This window comes from Trachurus trachurus, assembly GCF_905171665.1.
Source record: "Trachurus trachurus genome assembly, chromosome: 9".
Taxonomy (NCBI): Eukaryota; Metazoa; Chordata; class Actinopteri; order Carangiformes; family Carangidae; genus Trachurus; species Trachurus trachurus.
In genome coordinates this window covers 24879871-24901661 of record NC_139895.1, presented here as the reverse complement: position 1 = coordinate 24901661, position 21791 = coordinate 24879871, and the positions used below count along the sequence as shown (strand labels likewise).

At 44.0% G+C, this 21791-nt stretch overlaps 2 protein-coding genes across 3 annotated transcripts in view; one reads left to right on the top strand and one right to left on the bottom strand.

Moving 5' to 3' along the window:
- rhobtb4 (Rho related BTB domain containing 4) overlaps positions 1 to 21791 on the top strand; it is a 539043-nt gene that overhangs the window by 444133 nt on the left and 73119 nt on the right. The gene's annotated exons all lie outside the window — the stretch shown is intronic.
- LOC310992015 (aquaporin-3-like) lies at positions 7521 to 12443 on the bottom strand (the record flags this gene model as incomplete). The annotated part of the gene is made up of 6 exons (XM_083979969.1): positions 12279 to 12443; positions 8809 to 8935; positions 8466 to 8603; positions 8194 to 8309; positions 7877 to 8094; positions 7521 to 7719 (listed from the first exon to the last, which is right to left on the bottom strand). Exons 1-6 carry the CDS (start codon positions 12384 to 12386, stop codon positions 7521 to 7523), a joined length of 906 nt encoding a protein of 301 aa, XP_083836095.1. The 5' UTR covers positions 12387 to 12443.

The window sequence follows — 21791 nt, the reverse complement described above, 5'->3', positions numbered from 1 at the left end:
TTATACTAATGAGAGGGCACAACGTTTACAGAACAGAACACAGCACCCCAAAAATGACATGGCATCCTACACCCTTCCAAACCACATCCACATGCCAGACAAGAAAAAAAAAGTTATTTACAGTTTTCCTTCTTCTCTGAGAAGGAATTGTTATTTAATGTCACAATAATTGTTCAGTATTTGTGTTTGATTGGACCTGTGTTTTTACCACATGTACTTCTTGTGGTGGAGTTGTCAGACACACACAACAACAGTACAGTACATATTTAGAAAGTTCTTTCACGTCTGGACTCCAAACTCCAGCAATGAAAAAAAGACTCGGAGGGAATAAGAGCTGAATGTCAGCTCTATGATTTAAGGCCTATTGCATATACATGATGTGGTTAGTAATAGGAATAACAACCTGGCCATGTTCCTCCTGCACATCACTGGGCTGTACAGTGGTCGTGTAGTTAGTCAGTGCTCTTTAAGTTTAGTCAACAGTTTGACCAGATTGTCATTGTTTCCTCTCACATCTGTTGTCAGAGCCAAAACAACAGAATGTGCCACTGTCCAAGCACTGACAGGCTGTGCTGCATATGCACAGACACGTCTTTTCACAGGTGAGGCAGAGAAAGGAGATGGGAGTGACCTCTGTATGAATAAGAGGTGTGACAGAGTGACTGACTCAGCACTCTCAATACCTGGCAGATCATATGTCTGGTTTTACACTCCCTAAAAGGGCTTCGTAGGGTCAGGTCATTTACAAATTATTGTAATGAAGCATTTGTGAAACAATGTTTTTTGCTTCTTTTTTTTACATGGACCATTGATGAAGTGACATATGATTATATACAGGTGTATGAAATTAAGTATAACTAGTTGAAAAATGAGCTTGGCACATAAAACATTTTGCAGAATATATAATAAACAGAGATTATCATCAAAGCACTGGCATTGTATATTAAAAAAGTAATGTAGTTTTGCTGATCAATTTTAAGACTTTATAGTGTTGAATATGCTGGCTTATATTGCTTATGGTTGCTCTAGACTATAGACTTTTTCCCCCAATCCTTCCAAAGTATCCCTCAATCACCAGGATATATTGCTGCTGGGTTAAGAGTCTCCTGACTGGAAAAGTAACCACAGTAATATCCTGCTCATCCCTAAGCATAGTCATACCACATGGTATGACTGTGGTAGCAGATGAATTCCTGAGGCCACCTTGACCTTCATATGACCAGTCAGAGAAGTAGATTGTGTCTCCTAAATAAATACCAATCACCCAATGATAAACAGTAAAGAAAAAAAATTCCCTGTAATGTGAAGTGGTGTGAAAAGCATTTCAGTAGCTACTGAGGACTTAGATGAAATGGAAGAGGCGACAAGAGGAAGGAACAGAAGCAACAATAAACAGATGTGTTCTTAGGGCATTGGATTTATGGGCATCCTCTATTTCCTTCTCAGCAAAGCTCAATGGACACTCCTCAGTTTGATTCCCAAAACAGTCATGCAAACATCTTGTGAGCACTTGTTTTTGCCAACAATCAATGATTGATACTCAGGAAATTATATAAAAACACCAGCTTCTTTATTGTTGATGTCAAAAATCGTAACTTTTAAAAATTTAGTTTCATGCTTAATTTTGATAAACACTCCAAGCTCAAAGCATGGCAACGTTGTGTATTTACACCTGTCCAGTTTTACTACAGTTGCATTTCATTCAAGAGTAATGGCAGTTGTAGATATCCAACTCCAACTGGTGTATTAAGAAAAATGCTGAACACATTTTGAGATATTTTGGCTTCATTGGCAAAAAAGTAAAAAAAAAAAAAAAAGAAAAAATGTTACAATGGCTGCAAAATAATCCATCCATAGAAGAGGAAACTCAATTTGCCTTGTGTATGTGTATGTGTATGTGTATGTGTATGTGTATGTGTGTCTGTCTGTCTGTCTGTCTGTCTGTCTGTCTGTCTGTCTGTCAATGTTATCATAGGTGGTGATATCGAGGGTCTATTCACTTTCTGAGTAGATGCACTACAGGTTGGCCCATAAGTGTAGTAGAGTTAGTACCTCACCACAGACCTCAAAAGTGCTGTGTTGGACTTGATGTTAGCTGTCTGTTATTTGGATTCACTGTGGCTTTACAGCTTCACAGTAGATTCTGCTGTTATCACACATGGCCTGCACATGTGTACCAGCTCTTCCCTCAGGTGTTTCATACTGTGTATAAGAAAACAGGCCATTAGCATCCCAGTCTGAACCAGACAGTATACAACTGTGTGAGATACATTTTATTGCGCTGTAAAACATAGGGTGAAAGTTGTTTGAACTTAGCAGGACGATACACCTTCTAAATAGAAACTTTCTTTCTTTCTTTCTTTCTTTCTTTCTTTCTTTCTTTCTTTCTTTCTTTCTTTCTTTCTTTCTTTCTTTCTTTCTTTCTTTCTTTCTTTATTTCGCAAACATTGTAGTTAACAAAAAAAGAAAGTTAGAGGGTAAATTTTTCCCACCTCTCCACCAGTGTGTTGGAGAGGTGGCAGTTAAAGTGTGTTATACTGTGCTGACCAGGTGCAAATATTTTCATGAGACTCAAGCATGCACAAGGCCAAGGGATATAAATGAGATTTTTCAGGTATACTCAACACCAAATCCTGCAAATGGGAATATACTTGGTATGTGAGATGTTCTTTTGAGGGCATTACATTGTTCTGTTTTGACACCAAGGGTATGTGTTTTTAAGACCATCTTCCCTTTGCCACAAGATGTAATGTTAGAAGCTTATACGCCTTTGCACTGTCATTATTATAATCTTACTCTTCTGTTTTTCTTGTAAAGCAGGGGGCCTGCTGAAACAAGCAGCCTGTTCTTGTGCTATTTACTCAATAACTCTTTTTGACATTGGCAGAGATTTCTTCAGCAGTTCGGCCCACACATGAGAATTATATGTATGCACACAATCAACACTAACCGCAAGCTATGTTCATGTCACATTTCCATGTTGTATGTCAAACCAGTTGTCACTATGTTTATATGTCGCTGTTGCTTATGTGTGCTTTTAACTGTCTATATTTATAGAGTTGTCTTTTGTGCTCCCCCTCACCCTTTTGCCCCTTAGGAGGTCTTTGGCCTCCTACCAGGCCATTGCCTAAATAAGAATGCTTTCTTAGAACTTTTGCCTGGTTAAATAAAGGTCAATGATGATGCAGTTTACTGCAATGACATAATTACATACATGTCCTATACCTGTCACATTTGGAGCCATATTCTACAGACTTCAAGAATAGAGAGGACAAAAAACCTGCTGAAACACTGTTACAAAACTGATCTAATGGCAGAATTCCACTGGAGCCTTAGGCAGCATGGTGGCAGAGACACAAAACATGTGTTTGCAGTCACAATGTAGGTGTGTGCTGGTTGCTTCAGCCCCGTAGAAGACACTGTTTCAGCCAATAAACCATAGATTGTGTATCCATCACATTATGTCTGATCAGCTTTTAAACCATGAGTGATTTTTTCCAGCTAAATGTGAATTTTACAATGATCACATTATCACCACAGCCACCTTGCAGAAACTTGAAAATGTTAATGTTGTTTCCTGTTGTAAGGAATTGTTTTAAGTATTCTTGATGCTGATTCTCTGTGTTCAAACATGTTCAAAAAATCCCCTCCGGGCAAGTGAAATCTGGCTACGATGCTTTGATTCATCATGAGTGTGATGGTGTTCAACTGGTGGTGGCGTTGAAATTTTGGAAAACATGCCTATTGACTTTCTCACTGAGAGTCTCATCAGAAGATCATTGTCACTGCTATGTCTAGCCTACTTATTTAATTTAGCACCAGGGCATTAGCGTAGCTCAATTTAGCTTAAAGACTGAAGAAGAAGAATTTCAAAATTACACCTTACTAGCACCTCGGCAAGGATGCAGCACATACACACTGAATTGTGGTTTTTACAGTTGTGTCAAGGTTAAACAAGTGAGCTAAAATGTTTTTGAACTTTCAACAGAGTCAAGTGAATTATATCCCCTTGTCTCCACTCTGAAGTTAAGCTCAGAGTTAGATTTCATCTAAGCCTTGACAAGAAAGCAAATACCGGTAAGCGTTATAGCACTCACAAAAGCACCACAAAGTTTCGCAACAAGACTTCACCAAGGCATGACCGTGTCAAAATAGCTTTGATTAAAACAAATGAGTTAAAATGACTGAAATCTTGCCAGATACAAATGTTTGATTGAAACTCAATGGATATAAATGAGATTTAACTCAATATCAGATCCTGTTCAAGGACTTCATACGTGCAGGGCCGTTGCTAGGAATTCTGGGCCCCCTGAAAGAATACTAAAGTGGGCCCCTTGACTTTTCCACTTTTCTTTCTAAGACTACGTATGTATTATCATTTTTTATTTAGCCTACTTTGTTTTGATGCTAATGCAGCATTACTATGAGTATTAGTCAGGGCCCTATGCAGAATATATCAGTCAAACAAAGATTAGACTACTGGGGTTTTTTGTGGGCCCTACTGGGAGCTGGGCCCCTAGAATTATCATCACCTTTCTCCCCTGCACGATCTGATATCACCAAGTAAACAACAGCCCAGGACTAAACCCAACCGGTTGGTTATAACAGCGCTCCTGGGCTGTTAATTACTTGGTGATATCAGATCATGCGGCCCTGCATACGTGACACAACTGGGACCAATATCTCCTTTTAATCTATCTCAGGTTGACAGTCTATATCTGTCTATAGTCTATATGAAGTGTGTCTTGAACCTGCAACGAATGATTACTGGTCACTATGGGACAGGGGAAACAATCTGCGAATACCACTCACATTAAGGCTGCCTTTTTGTAAACTTGTTGGCAAACTGCTGGTTCAGAGCAATACTGGCAAGGCAATACAGCTGGCAAATCTCTAATCTTCACTCTCCTTAGCTCTGCAACTCAGAACGGACGGAAACATCTGGCTCTAGTAACTAGACACTCCACTATGTTCACTGGCTAGATGCTTACTTTGTCTGTGTGCCATTTGGTGCTCGGCAGGTTGAGTAGGCTACAGTGCCTGAAAACAGATGCCGTATAAGAAGCTGAGGGGAGCAGAGAGAATGAATCAAAACAGGAGTTAGTTGAATGACCTGAGAGGAACTGCAGAATCAGCAGATAGTTCTTTGGTTCCTTGAAGTGAAGAAACCATTTTCTCATACAAATACTGAAGTGAGGTGATTATATGTTATTTTTTGTATTAAATGTAGATTTATACTGATAGATACAATAGCTTTACACTTGATGGTGATGTACATGTGTGAACCAATAGGAAAAATTCAAAGAAAAAAAAATACTGATGCTGATGCACAACTTGTCATTCTGATTCATAATTTACGGTCTTTCAAGATAAAAAAAAAAAAAAAAAGGATCAGGAAACCTGGTCTGTTTTATACCGACTTTTCTGGAAGGTCTTTGTAGAGACACCAGTCGATAATCTCCTCAAGCGAAGTGACCTGCCAAGACCTGTTTGCAGTAATTGTGCAAAACCACTGATTCATGTTGGCTCACTAGAATCCAGACTCCAAACTGCAAGAACAGATTTGCCCTTTGTGTGATATTCTGCTAAAAAATTAATCACTGAAAGGGCGTATCAAGCTGGATAAAGAGTAAACCTGTTTAAAATCTCTCTGCATTTTGTTGATAAATAGAAAGTAGGCAAGAGTTTCTATCAAAGGGAGCCCTTGGCATGGAGGGCCAGGGCCGATTTGATTTAGGCACTGAAGGACAGTGGCCCAGTTCTGGTCTGTGGATACCGAGCTATGCTTGGAAATAAAGCACAGCCTTGAAATAGCAGTATAAAATACCGCTGTGCACTGCATAATGATGGAGCAGGTCTCCTTTTGGGAACAGAAAATCCCTATTAAAGAACACAGTAGAGAGATTGGAGAAATCTCTTTGTGTAGTCTTGTTTCCTGCTTGACTTTTAACTTAGAACTCTGCTGGTACATTCAAAACTCTCAAAAATCACAAAAACATGCTTATACCAACAGAGTCTTGATTTTTTAAGCAGATGTAGTCTATCTTTTTTGACTTTGAAAGTTACCAACACAGAGAATGTTATGAACACAGCTTCTTATAAATAATTTTAACTCTAAATAGTATCAAACCAATTATTATTATTGTTCAGTTTTATTTGTATATCACCAATTCATAATACATATTCTCAAGACAGTTCACAGGGTAAGATACAATATTGTGTAAGGTCAAAACCATACTTTATTTTATACTTCATATAATTATTATTTATTATTAGAGAGAGGAAGCAAAGTTTCCACAAAACGCAACACTGGGTGTGAGAGGATAAAGAGGGGATGGGAAAGGAGAGAGAGGGAATCCGCTGAGAGGGGAATTTGTATTGGCTATGTCTTCCACAAAGTAGCCCATCTGACTCAATGTTGCCGCCACCACCACAAGCAGCACAAACTCGGCTTCTGAGAGGTGGAACTCACAATTTTGTCCAACTGAACTGTATTCTGCTGTAACCTGATTTTAACATTCCCCACGCACAAGAGGCACTTGTGACAAACAAGAAAAAGTAAAAAACAAGTGAGTAACACGAACCACATGCCTGCAACAATACAAAAACAGGACTTTATTGTATCAGTACAAAAGCATTGCCCCTCAACCTACATACAAAATATAAAGGTGCTCACAGTTCAGTTTAGCACCCAAACATGGAGTTATACACATAATAAAAAAACATGAACAGGCATAACAAATGAATATAACAGTTTTAGGACTGATAGTTGCTGTACAAATAAGATAAATGTTTTACAGGGCAAAGGGAGTATACAGCAGTTTTGATATGGCTGCTTTAAGGTGGCAGTGGTGAAGTGAAGAATGCTGCGGGAAGGATGTAGCCTCAGCACCATCTGTTAGCTCTAAACAACAGAGCATCTGCATAGATCATTCCTCTCACTGTGCAATATTGTGAAGCTATTCAAGGTATTCACTGGCAGTTATTTGAGTATTTTGAGATTTAAAGTTTGAAGTTTTTATTTCCCAATTTACTGACAAGTTCCCTGAATTCAAATGCTTACATTGAAAGACTCTGGACTGACAAAATGCAAAGAAATTGTTTGGGACAGATGTGCGCCTCTCTCAATATATCTACAGCATATAGATGTGCAAAACTATATTAAAAAGAGATAAACTACATTAATATGAAGCATACAATACTGCTCAAACCAGAGTGCTTAAGATACTAGGATCCAAATGTTCGTCCCTTTAAAGAATTAATGTAATTCTGTGTTTCTGATGTTGTGTTTCACTCCGCTACACTCCTACAATTGTCTCTTTGTATCATATAATACTGTATAATCACATGATAATGTAAAGAGACTGGCCTGCGTTCACATACACATCTATCTTGGATTGCAAAGATGGATTGTCAAAAAACAGTTGTGGCTTTCACTGTTGCGGAAAGGAAAGATGTTGACGTGTGTATTTACAGAATGTGCATCTTTTAGTGTGTATAGCAGCACATGTCTCACACACTCAGTGCACTTCTTTGGTGGCCTCTTTGGAATTGTTTGCGTTGACACTGGCGAGTCGGACGTTTTCTTCCTCTAAGCTCATTCTGTCACGTACTTCTCCCTCCACATGGAAGCCAACCATCAACTGGTAGATGACCACACCAATGAAGGTACCAATGAATGGGGCAAAAACGGGCACCAGGAACCAGCCATTTCTAACCCTAAGAAGGGATAAAAGTTATAGAGTTATACAAATATGCTTTTACATTGTCTCGAATACAACTGGGGGCATTTGATAGTGAGCAATGTGAGAATGCTGCAAAAAAGATATGTAAAACAATAAATAACGAGGAAAAATTATAAAAACTGGGCACTCACGTGTAAACTTCCCTGCCCCACCCAGCAATAGAGGTGAAAATACGTGGTCCGAGATCCCTGGCAGGATTGACAGCATAGCCTGAGTTAAAGCCCATCGACAATCCAATAACCAGGACCACAAATCCCACAGTGAAGGCCTCCAGCCCCTGGGGGATGCTGTTGTTGTGGGGATCCACAATAGCCAGGATGCAAACTATCAGCGCTGCTGTGCCAATTATCTGGAGAGAATGACATGAGAGGAGAATATAAGTGAGGCACCTGAGCTGCAATGTCCATATTTGTTAGGGTAAAAGTTTGTGTACATTTCAAGAAAGTACCTGATCAAAGAAGCCATTGACAATAGTGAGATGTTTTCCAGGGTAGGTGGCAAAGATGCCAGCTGTGGCTTTAGGTCCAGTCACATTGAAAGCCCCAGGAAAGTCCCACAGGGCATCTAAATGTATGCAGACAACACAATATAACTTCAAAATCAGACAGCTTTCTTAGATGCACTTAGACTTTTTGAAACCTGCAACATGATTCTGTTCATATATGATTGTAACAAGAAGATTTCTTTATATTTGGCTCCAAATCTGGAGTCGTCTCTTACCGTAGTACATGCCGAAAATGACGGCAGCACCAAAAAATGCACCGATAGTCTGAAAAAGGAAGTACATTGGGAATTTTCTCCAGCGCTCTCTTCCGAGTAGACACAGGGCAAAGGTCACAGCAGGGTTCAGATGACCACCTTAAAATGTACATGGAGACAGTAGGTCAGTACATATAGACCATGAACAAACATTACTGCTTTAAGTACAGACTCAGAGCCCTGACTGATCGATTATAAGGGACAGATCAGGTTACAATGTGGTCAGGCAGATGACCTAAAAGCAAATGAGTCGCTGAGAAAGTGAATTATGATGATGTAATTTTCATTAAAATCGTTTGCCTACCTGATACCTGGCCACAGACCAGGATGCCTAAGGTGGCAGCGAAGCCAAAGGCAAAGTTAACAGTGAGGAACATGCCATGGGAACCGCCGCTCAACACCAGCTGGGCCACAGCACCACAGCCAAACATCTGGAGAAAAAGAGGAGAAGAACAAGTTTACACTAGTTGCCTAAAACTTCCTGTATACAGACAACAAGTTACATAATGAATTATATGGTATCAATCAATGAATCAATCAAACTTTATTTTCATAGAACTTTTCAAACAGGTTTGTGCAGTTCAGAGCTCTTAACAAATAACTGATAAGCTAAACAGTGAGAGTGATTTTAAGTTTAACCTCATGTGTTAAGTCAATGTTACTTGAGTAACCTTTTAGATATGAAGAGGTCTGAGATGTAAACCCTGTTCAATGTTGCACCAATTGCACCAGTATCTCAATGCGGCATTATGAATACTGATCATTTAATGCCTTGTCAGTCCATCAAGGTCAAGCCAAGGAATGAAATGAGGAAATGTGATCATTATCACTGAAACCAGTGAAACAAAGAGCCATTAAATGAGCTCTACTCAGCATTAAATGAGTTCTATTGTTTTCCTAAAGGGAGTGCAGTATACTGTATTTGCAGAAAGGTCACTGTGTTGACTTTGTCTTTGAGAGTCACCGCTACTGCCCAGTTGATTTCTCTGGGAGAGGGAAAAATACAACTAAAGTTCAATTTCATTTTGAATGAGGGAAAACATCGTTTTTTTGGAGCAAAAGCACAGGGAATGTAGAATGCACAGCACTGCCAAGCAGGTGCTATTCTGTGTAATTCTCTGGGTGTGTTTGTTAGCGTGCATCCTCTCTGTGTGGTAAAAGAAGTATGTGTGGTCTATGCTGAGGTTGCTGCTCCTAAAGCCTGCTGATGAGGATGCTTTTCAGTCAGACCCCACAACTCAGATGTTGAGGTTAGTTTGAGGGAACCACACTTGGAGGCACTGGCGCCTAAAGGGCGTTCATCATCAATGAGCTCAGTCTAAACTCTTTTCCTCCCCTGATGAGTCCAGCCAGCACTGGAAAAACACTACATATCTACCCTCGTGTTAGAATTTTGCCTAGCCATTAGACCTTGACATACAGTATGTCATATGAAAAAAAAAGCAAAACCTAAGACTTTGCTCTTCTTCATGTCAGCAGCATCACATTGCACATTACCTCGCAAGTGCAATTTCCCTACTTGGATTTTGTTGCACAAGAAAAGTCTAATTTAAATCAGCACTTATCCTGGGAATTGTGATCATTCTCAAATCTTCACTCTGTTGAGTAATTTCAGCTGATGTCGTTATGTTTGAAGGTTAACTCCACCCCAGCACTTCCTTAACCTACATTCAATTGCCTGATGCATCTACTTGTACATCCATGCAGCTACTTGCAGCTTTCAGTACAATCAGGGGGGTTATTAAAAAAAAAACCTGCAGTCAGACTACTGAAATATACATTTGCCAACTGTTAAGGAGCTACAGACAGAAGAGAAAACAAAGACACACACAAAAAATTGCTGGCTGGGAACCAAGTCTAAATCACTACCAGTATAATCTTTTCAAATTTTCAGAAATTCATGAAGAGCCCTGAAATCCCCTAAGGGTTACTATGAAGGTCAAAGCAGAGAAAAGTTGTTTGAAGTGGAAAATACTGTACATGTTTTGTGAGTGGGTTGAAGGGTTAAAAAAACAGTTAGAGCGAGACAGCCAAATACATTGCCTGTATAGGGGGCAGCTTCAAAGTCACACCAGCCTGTGGCCAACCAGTTTAATCAGTGCTTGACATTTTTTCTTCTCTACTTCAAAAGTATCCTGTGTAATGATCCTACCATGTTGCGCTGAGTTAGTGGCACAGTGCCAAGAATGCCCAAATCCATAAAGACAAAGAGGTACACACGCCCATGTGCACACCTACACACACCCTCTTGCAAATTACATATCTCTCCAAGTCACTTTACAGTGACAGATTATTTACTCATTAGCGTTTTTGCTGTGTTTAATCTGTCACCAGGTATTAATGGTCTTATCTGGGGGAAGAGGAAGGTGTCAAAGATATTCTGAGATAGATCTCTGTTATCTCTAATACAGGAAGCAAGATTATTTCAGGCATGTGCGTGATGTGACACCTATTGTTCTGTCACTGACGCTCCCATTGCTGCCATTGCCATGTGTCACCCATTATAAGACCGCACCACACCTTTCAATGCTATTGGTAGTCTTAATAAAATGCTAATTTATCTGATCAGCAACAGCCATTGTTGTTGCTGTGTTATTTTCCACTGCATTGCATGTTAATTTATAACTAGTCCATGTGTAATTTGGATTAAGTTTGTGCTCCATCAGATGGAAATATTTATGATGCTCAAAATGTTTTATATAAACTTATAATCAGATTTATGTAGCATGCCCTAACAGCTTCATATTTGGCTTTAATGCAGTGAGTCACTAAACTCAGTACACTCAGCTATAAAGTGAATGTTAAACCATTACAGGAGCCTCTAGGTTGCCCACTAAGCTGGGTTTTTATCCCTGTGTTTAAAGTAGAACACACATGTGAGATTTAGGTTCTGGTTTTATGACTGCATGTGGCAAAGCTGGAAGACAAAACACAATTAAGTTAAATGTCCCGTGAAACGCATCCGTCTGTGTTAGTGGCAGATAACTTAAATACTTTCTGCTGTTTAACACCTGTGATGCTGAGGTTTTGTTTGGAACTGAATTAACATGCTTGTTCATATCTCATGCACACATACAAACACACATACCCTACCTCCCTGTGAAGTGATGACAATGAAAATGTCATGAGGTTTGGGATCCGGGATCCTGGATCCCAGCTCCAGGCAAATATTGCTGTGTGAATCGTAAATATGACTTTGACCACAGGAACAGTCTAGCAACCTGATACTTGTTTGTTCTTCACTCATGTAGCTCAAGGAACACTTAACATGGAGAGCAGTCATTGCCTCTTCTCATACAAAGGGTGTCATTCAGTCCCTTTGAAGTCTATGTATGGCTTATGAATTACATTTTATAATCATTCATCACGAATGATAGAATGCAAACACTGTCACATAGAGAGTAATTGATTATGCTGCAACAGGAAAGAAAAGTGACTAGTGACGGTACTTGAGAAACACTCAAGAAAGAGGTTTGAGCTCAGTTATGATCAATACTTATATTCAAAGAATGAACTTTGTAACTTTTTCATTTAAGGCTTGGCAACTATTTCAGGGATGTGATGAAAGTTCCCTGCAAACACTTTCCCTCTCCATTTTTCTCTCTCTCTCTCTCTCTCTCTCTCACACACACACACACACACACACACACACACACACACACACACACACACACACACACACACACACACACACACACACACACACACACACACACACACACACACACACACACACACACACACACACACACACACACACACACACACACTTACCACAAGGATGAGGGTGCCAAGACACTCTGCCAACGCCTGTCGAAGCAGCAGATTACGGATCTGGAAGAACCGGGCAAGTTTGTTTAAATACACCTTCTGTCTGCCCATGTTTTCTTGCTGGAGGCTGATATGAGACTGTGAGAAGATGCACCAAGTACAGTAGGTGGATACGTTTTCCTGAGTGACTGTGAGGCCAGGAGGACCGGGTTCCTTTTATAAAGCCAAGATGGGCTTGGACTGGAGACTGATGCCAAGACATGGGCTTGGCCCCGCCCTCTGCACCACGCCTCCCTGCTTGTCACCGAGTGATTCACACTGTTGTTTGTTCACTGGTCCTCTCTGTCTTTCTGTCTACACACAAGCACACACGCGTGTGTTTGTGTGTCTGTCGCATGTCATAAATTATTGAATATTGTATTCATTTATATACCATTCAATATTGATGATTAGTTTCCTATTGGTTTTGTCATCAGGCAGTGAGCAACATTCCCCTGTATTTTCAACTTGTCCTTTTGATTTTGATTGCATGAAAGTAGAAATGAATTAGTAAAAATTGCATGCTTACTGGTGAAACCTTCTTTTTCTTTTTCAGCTGGTGTCTCTCTTAGATATATCACATATGGAAAAGCATATACTGTACAGATAGACAGGAGAAATGCCTGCACTGTAACATCTGATGAACAGTTAGTGTGGCCTGTATTCACCTTAATCCACCAAATTCTCAATGATTACAATGAACATTCACCAGAATTTAACCCTAAACCCAAGTATTGATTTTTTAAAAAAAATCTTTTTTAAAAGGGCACATATTCCCTTCCCTTCCCTTCATACACATCCCAAGGTTTTGTTCCTCATAAGAGGAAGAATACACACTCTCACTCTCTCTCTCTCACACACACACACTCACACACTGGCACACAAAAAATGTAATCAATACCTGCTTGCAGCTCTTACGGGTTCATTCCCACCCGTTCACACACATCCTTCTCTTTTCCCTTTCTGTCCCTCGCCTCATTTTCACTGACCTGTTCTTTTGTCCCCTGTCTGAAACTTCATCACCACATATTATACCTTCTTTGTCTGATTTCAATAGAGGTGTGAGAACATTTCCACTTTTAAAAGCCCACAGCCATGCCTCTATCAGTAGGAATCAGTGCACCATTTCTTTGCTCTGTTTGGAGTACTTTCGCTTTGTTTGGGCTATTTCTATTTTACAGTGACCGCGGAGTACAGTATCAGCTTGGATCACCTTTACATTGGACTGCAAAACAATTCTGAGCTCATATCTGTCTGGTTTACTTCCTTTGCAGGTACTTATGAAATCACATTCCTGAGTCTATAGAAATGTATACGTTCTGAAAATATTCCACATTGCATGAATCTCAGTGCAAGCAGGAGCAAACAGCGGGTCAGCAAATTATATACGCGACGTGATGTTTCTTCATTGAGAAACCCTAAGGCGGTCTGAGTCATGACAGAAAAAGCACCAGCGTCAACCAAGTGTATGCGTCATGAAAGTTGTGCAACTGTTGACAGGGAACTGTGTCAATGCAAATTTCACTTGTAAGATTGGCATGGAAGGAGATGACAGGCAATAAGAGATATGAAAGCACTGTCTTCCAAGGATCCTAACCAAGATTTGGGTAAAAACTTTCTATGTTATTCAAGTAAATACATTTAAGGTGAATATTGAATATTTTTGTTGAATAATTGGTTGACACAATAAGCCAGAAACGTTCATTTCAGCCAGTAAAAGTAATGGCTTAGTGTGGCGGGTGTGATGACTGACCCACCTAGAGGTTCCTCCCACAGTCCAGTGGCTGCAGGTCATCTGGATTTCCCACATGTATGAATGTGAGTGCCAGGTAACTGACATCAGCCTTGACTGACTTCCTCTTGAGTAGTTTCTGAGGAGTACTCCTGGCCACTAGGGGGCAGTATCTTATTAGTGCTACACTGGCTCGGTTAGTAGTCGGCCATTTTGTGAGTATCTGTTTATTATGTTCCTGCTATGGTGGTTGGAGGTTCATCTCTGTTCATATTCCTGTAAGTCTTAGTATTTTATTTTCATTACTATCAAGCTTGGTTAAGCTCATACTGTTACCTTTGCTACACAGCATCACATATTAATTAGCTATTTGTTTTAGCTTATGTTGCTATTCTGTGTATTGCTGCAGGGCTCCTTCATCGTTGTCATTAAATACCTGACCTGACATCGAGGAGTGTGTTTCTTCATGAAGGAGCCATGGTGATCATTCAGTGCTCTGTTCCCAACTGCACGTTCAAGACCGGTGACGTGTCTGAAGCACTCGCCATTGCTGTGTTGACAAATCATGGACTTGCCCATCAGAACCCACCGCCTGTCATGGCTGCGCTGGCCCAAGCCCCAGCTCCTCAAGGCCCGAAGCTCGATCGACCCAAAGTTGATGTTGGCGTATCGATAGAGGAATGGAACGTGTTCATCCGTCGCTGGGAGGTCTTTTGCACCGGCTCAGGCATAGGAGCAGCCCAGGCCCCTTTCCAGTTGTTTCAGTGCGCTGGGCCTACACTCGGAGATAACCTATTGAAGGCTAACCCCAATGCCACTTCTGGGACCTTGCCGGATCTGATCGCTGCCATGCGTTCACTAGCAGTCATTCCAGTCGCTACATGTGTCCTGCGCACCGAGCTGCTTCAGTTACACCAGGAACGCGACGAAGCATTCCGCGCCTTCACCGCCAGGGTGCGGGGTAAAGCAGAGACCTGCGCCTACAAGGCGGTGTGCGAGTGTGGCAAGGATGTAGACTACACCGACCACATCATCCGTGATGTTTTGATCAACGGGATTTATGACTCGGACATACGCCGCGACATACTGGGGACGCCTGACATCCTGACAAAACCAGTGAACGAGGTGGTTGCACTAGTTGAAAACAAAGAAATGGCCCGCAATGCACTCCCGTCGTCCACCCTATCAGCCATGTCGTCATTCCAGCGCCTGAAGAAAAATCCACAAATGAGCCCCGCCCCGACCCAAGCCCCTGTAGACAAGGCTAAGCGAGCCTCGTGCCCAGACTGCAGGAGCACCTTTAAGGTCTTCACGGAGGGGCCTCGTGGATGGAATACCAAGCCTCACCAAGTTTGTGTCGACTGCTACAGGACCCGCAGACGAAAGAGGCGGGAACAGCCATCGACTGACAGTCAACAGGCCGCCATTGAGTCAGAGCCGATCTCCCAGATTTCTTCAGTTCAATCTGGAGCCCGCCCAGGCCCACACTACAGGAGTCACCGTCGACGCCGTACTCAGACGACACTCAGCAATGTCAACAAACCCACAACCGTCAGGCTCGAGCACCACATTTTCTCTAAGGGAGGATGGAGGCGGGCCAAGCTGAGGGACCACCCCCGCGTGTCGATCACCATCTCGATCGACGAGCCTGTTGGACCGGGAAGCCGACCCGACACCCGGGGCCCGGACCACGAGGCGAACATATCTGCTATTGCAGACACCGGGGCGCAGTCTGACCTTTGGTCTCTGGAGGAGTTCCTTGCCTGTGGGTTCTCGCACGATGACCTGTGTCCAGTGAAACTCAGCCTGTCAGCCGCCAACCGCTCCCCCATAGCCGTTGAAGGAGCGTTCTTTGCTAGGCTCTCTACAGCTCCCTGCAGCGGTGGCGTGAAATCCTGCCACTCCATGGTCTACGTGAGCAGCTCGGTCCGTGCCATGTACCTCTCCTATGAGTCACTGCTTGACCTCGGCCTCTTGCCTAAGGACTTCCCGTTGAGTACCAGCGCGGGAGGACCCAGAGAGGAGCACGGCCCTGGCGCTCCTGACTCAACAAACAAGCCCTCGTCTGTCAATGCTACAAGGTCCACCAACAGCGGCTGTAAGTACCCGAAGGATCTCCATGACACCCAGTGCTCATGTCCCCTGCGTGCAGTCCCCCCGCTTCGCCCAGTGACATTACCATTCCCTTGTACTCCGGAGAACAATGGCCAGATGAGGGATTGGCTACTTGAGAGATATGCTTCATCTACATTCAACACTTGCCCTCATCGAGCTTTGCCATGCATGGATGGGCCTCCCGTTGAAATACATGTGGACCCTGGAGCCACACCCAAAGCATGCCACACCGCGGCCACCGTGCCTCTGCACTGGCAACAGAGAGTCTATGACGACCTCCTCCGGGATGAAGCCCTTGGTGTCATCGAACGTGTCCCGTATGGTGAACCGGTGACATGGTGCCATCGTATGGTAGTCACTCGAAAGCACGATGGTTCCCCCCGTAGGACCGTGGATCTCTCACCTCTCAACAAGTTCTGCCTACGTGAGACTTTTGCCACCGAGTCCCCATTCCACCTCGCACGTCGCATCCCAAAGGACACCTGGAAAACCGTCACGGACGCCTGGAACGGCTATCACAGTGTGCCTCTCCGTGAATCGGATCGTCATCTGACCACCTTTATCACGCCCTTTGGCCGCTGGCGCTACACCAGGGCTCCGCAAGGTTTCCTATCGTCGGGTGATGGCTACAACCGCCGTTTTGATGCCATCCTCTCGGACTTTGAGTGTAAGGAACGTTGTGTGGATGACACTATCCACTATGACTCTGACCTGGAGCAACACTGGTGGAGGACCATCGACCTTCTGGCATGTGTTGGCCGGTCGGGCATCGTGTTAAACCCGGATAAGTTTCAGTTCGCGGAGAGGTGCGTCGATTTTGCTGGTTTCCGGGTATCAGACACTACCATCGAACCACTCCCGAAGTACTTGGACGCCATACGTGACTTCCCCACCCCGGACTCTACGACTGATGTCAGAAGCTGGTTCGGCCTTGTCAACCAGGTGGCCAACTACGCCCAGTTGCGCGACACGATGGCACCATTCAAGCCGTTCCTGAGCCCACGCTGTAAATTCTCGTGGTCCCCTGACCTGGAGGAAGCCTTTCGGACGTCCAAACTAGCCATAATTGAAGCCATCCGTGAGGGCGTGGAGATCTACGACATGCAGAGACGCACCTGCCTCCGCCCTGACTGGTCCAAGCGCGGCATTGGTTACTTCCTACTCCAACAACATTGTGCATGCACCTCTGGGGTGCCAGACTGTTGCACGGGTGGATGGAGGATCACCCTTGCTGGTTCACGTTTCCTGTCCTCGGCAGAGCAACGCTATGCGGCCATCGAGGGAGAGGCCCTGGCCGTGGCCTGGGGCCTGGAGCAGACTCGGTACTTCACACAGGGATGTGACAACCTCGTCGTAGTCACTGACCATAAGCCTCTGGTGAAGATTTTCGGCGACCGTACGTTGGATGAGATAACAAACTCACGCCTGTTCAGACTTAAGCAGCGTACCCTCCCATGGCGCTTTGACATCGTGCACCTGCCCGGCAAGAGTAACCATGCCGCTGACGCGACTTCAAGACATCCCTCCCCCTCAGGCTCGGCGAATGGCCTCTCTCTGGGATCACCAAGTGTGCCCGACGCCGTAGAGTCAGCACTTATGGCTTCCATCCGTGATGATGCGCAGGACCTTGGGGCTATCTCGTGGTCCCTTCTCGCACAAGAGACGTCAGCTGATGCATGTCTTGGCCACCTTCTGCACCTGATTGAGCACGGGGGCGGGATCGACGCGAACGACCCTGCTCTGATGGGTCTGTCACCGGTATGCGAGTCTGTCTACGCGCAGGATGGCGTCCTACTATTCCGCGACCGTGTTGTGGTTCCTCCATCGCTGCGTGAGAGGGTACTTCGCCACCTTCATGCCGCCCACCAAGGGACTTCTACGATGGAGCAGCAGGCTCGCGCCATAGTCTACTGGCCCGGGATGTCGAAGGACATCCAGGCCACCAGGCACGGATGTGCAGACTGTAACCGCAATGCTCCATCGCAGGCAGCCACACCCCCCCTACCGTCCTCGCCACCGTCGACCCCATTCGAGGCGGTGTTTGCTGACTTCTTCGACTACGGGGGCCGGCACTACCTGGTTGTTGGAGACCGACTCTCAGGCTGGGTAGAGGTCCTGAGCTCTACAGCGAGCACCGATCTGGGAGGCTCGGCTGGCCTGGTTCGCCATCTGCGCACGTTCTTCGCCACCTTTGGCGTACCGGAGGAACTTTCAAGCGACGGTGGCCCGGAGTTCAAGGCAAGCCATACAGAGGACTTCCTCCGCCTGTGGCACATCAAGCATCGCGTGTCCTCTGTTGGCTTCCCACAGTCGAATGGAAGGGCGGAAGTTGCAGTGAAGGCTGCTAAGCGCCTCCTGATGTCCAACACTGGCCCGACAGGCTGTCTTGATAATGACCGTTTCCTGCGTGCCATGTTGCGGTTGCGAAATACGCCTGACCCCGACTGCAACCTCTCACCAGCGCAGATCATCTTTGGTCGACCTCTTCGAGATTCGTTATCCTTCATCAACAGACTCGAGAAGTTCTCAAACCCGCATGTCCGACCGCTCTGGCGCCAAGCATGGGCAGCGAAGGAAGATGCCCTTCGGACCCGGATGTCCCGCACCACGGAGTCTTTGAGAGCTCATTCAAGGCCTCTCCGCCCGTTGGCGCTTGGTGAGAGGGTGTTCCTCCAGAATCAGCAAGGCCCGAGCCCTCGCAAGTGGGACAGGTCGGGCGTGGTGGTGGAGTCGCTGAGTCATGATCAGTATCGGATTAAGGTCGACGGGTCGGGGCGCCTGACTCTGCGCAACCGGCGATTCCTCCGCAGCTACACGCCAGCCTCCTCGTACACCCGACAGCAGCCAGCTGCGCTGCCGCCGCTGGCCCTGGAACACCAGTCCGCGCCTGTTCACCCTGGACCTGTGATGCCCCAGGGGGTCGTCCCACGGATGTTGGATGGACCCTGCGACACCGCTTTGGACACCTCCCCGCTGGCGTCCCCTGATGAGACATCCCCTGGCCTCGGGACCTGCGGTGACCCCGTTCCTGCGGATGTCACCCCGGAAGCGTCTCCTACGGTGTCACAGTCGCCACCGTCGCTGCCCCTGCTTGTGCAGCCGGGCCGCACGAGGAGGCCGCCCATGCGCTACGAGCCTGAGACTGGTCATTGGATAAGGGACTGAGTCCGTTAACCTATTTCTGTTCATAGCTTTACGGACTGGGGGGGATGAGGAGTACTCCTGGCCACTAGGGGGCAGTATCTTATTAGTGCTACACTGGCTCAGTTAGTAGTCGGCCATTTTGTGAGTATCTGTTTATTATGTTCCTGCTATGGTGGTTGGAGGTTCATCTCTGTTCATATTCCTGTAAGTCTTAGTATTTTATTTTCATTACTATCAAGCTTGGTTAAGCTCATACTGTTACCTTTGCTACACAGCATCACATATTAATTAGCTATTTGTTTTAGCTTATGTTGCTATTCTGTGTATTGCTGCAGGGCTCCTTCATCGTTGTCATTAAATACCTGACCTGACATCGAGGAGTGTGTTTCTTCAGTTTCTCTACCTTCTACCCACATGGACAGGTTTCAATGCCCCTGGTCAGTGAAGAGAGCAGGTTTGGAAATAATGCTTTACAAATATTTTTGGTCTAGTTGCTCTGGCTTGTTTTTACTTGTGGTGCTTCCTATTCTCAAGGCAAAATCTTAATCTTTCCAAAATCCTAAAATCTCTGCTAGTAGTAGTAGTTGACCTGTAAACCTAGCATCCTCACCAGCCGGTTTCTACAGAGACAGATCTAGCTGAGTTGTGTTTTTGTCTGTTTCAGTTCACTGCTTTGGGATTCCAGTAGGAATCCCATCAAGCAAGTCCAGGTAAGCTGCATATTTTGACCATATGGTTTTGAGCAACTTTTCCTGGAACAGTTTGCTGAGAAACAGGACAGTAAAATGGTAAAGGAAAAAAAAAAACATTAGGGAAAGTTGCTAACCCAACCAAAACTGAATCTGTTCAAATTCTTTAAAAAACACGATTTAACAAATAAGCTTCACTGTTTGATGATAGATATATTTTGTTGTGATGCCTTCTTTTTTTCAAAACTCCTCAGGTCCTGAGGGAATGGCACAGATCTCGGTTTTTAATGTGTGTGATTGATGGCCATGTGCAGGCTGCCATGTGTCTACCAGATGTGTTGGTCTGCAGTAGGAGTGCCAGTGTGGCAGTTGTTTTCCATCAGGTGCTGAAAGTAAGGGCAGGTGCAGACAGATGAAGAAAGATTGATACCAGACAGCATAAGCTAACCCTCGGCCTCTGGCCAGAGACAAAGAAACTAAATTATTAATACAATGGACTTCTAAAACTACAGCAGGGAATTGTTTACAATCTCTCTTTTTCTCTGTTTCATGAGCTGTGAAGATAATGTAAAAATGCAATGAAGTAATGTTTTTGCTATTTCAGCCACTTTTATACTTGAAGAAATATCACAGTCCATCTACTGTGTGTTATTTTAAACATCTCCTAATGGCTGGCTGGATGTGTGTAGTTTGTAATAGTGCAAAGCCTTATTTGATAATTGCATATGTGGTCTGGCAAAAAAAAGCCAGATGATGCAAGTCCGCAGTGTGAACTGTGTGAAAGAGAATTCAACAGTCATGTCAGATCATGAAATCAGTGAGTAAGACACAACAAGAGCTCCACACTATTTTATTGTTGCGTATTCTGTGGTACTGTTACGAACCAAGTCAGGCTTCCATGTAATTTTAACTTCTGGTAATTGTTTGGTGAATCACGGAGGGGTTTCCACAAAGACACAAATCATCATGCTGTCAAGATAAAACCATGATGATTTATAACACAGTGGTAGACTGAATCCTGTGCAGAGTGCCTAAAGCCAGTCTCAAATGCATTTCCTCTTAAATCTGTGATTATGGTTTGTTGTCGTGAAAAGAATGCTCTTCTCTGTCAACAGCTGCTGATATGCAAACACATACATACTAGATGGTAATCAACAATCTTTATAAGCAGTAGTTATATATACGGTGCGAGCAGTTCGTCATCAACCAGCACGTCATTATTGGCGTGACTGACAATTGAAAAGAAAGGACATGTAATTGTGAACCCGTTTACCCTTTTTTGTTGCCTCAGACTCAATATTATTGGTAACAAACTGCTTTTAAAAACATGTTCACTGGGGAAATCTGACATTTCTAACAGCAAGTTTTCCAATGTCTCTACTACTAGATCACAATGAAAATTTGTATGTTCACAACATTATCTTTTTGTGACAAGCACTACACCACTCAACTAAATTCATTACCTGCACTGATCACAACCCCCGCCGCCCCATACAACTCAGATTTGATTGCCCTTTTTGTAACCTGTGGAGGCTGTACAGCTGAAATCTTAGACAAACCTTGAGCACGAGACGGAGAGTTTGTCACGCAACAAGTGACCTCACTGTACACCTTTCAGCTACTATCCAATTGTAATCTGGATCACAGATTATAACAAAGGCTATACTCTGCATTCTGCATGTACATACACGCTTACTTACTTTGCATTTAGACATTGAAAAACTGGTGTCCACTGATTATAACAGAGGTTGTGAAAGACCAACGAGTGCAAACATAACCAGGAGGAAGAAAATTCAC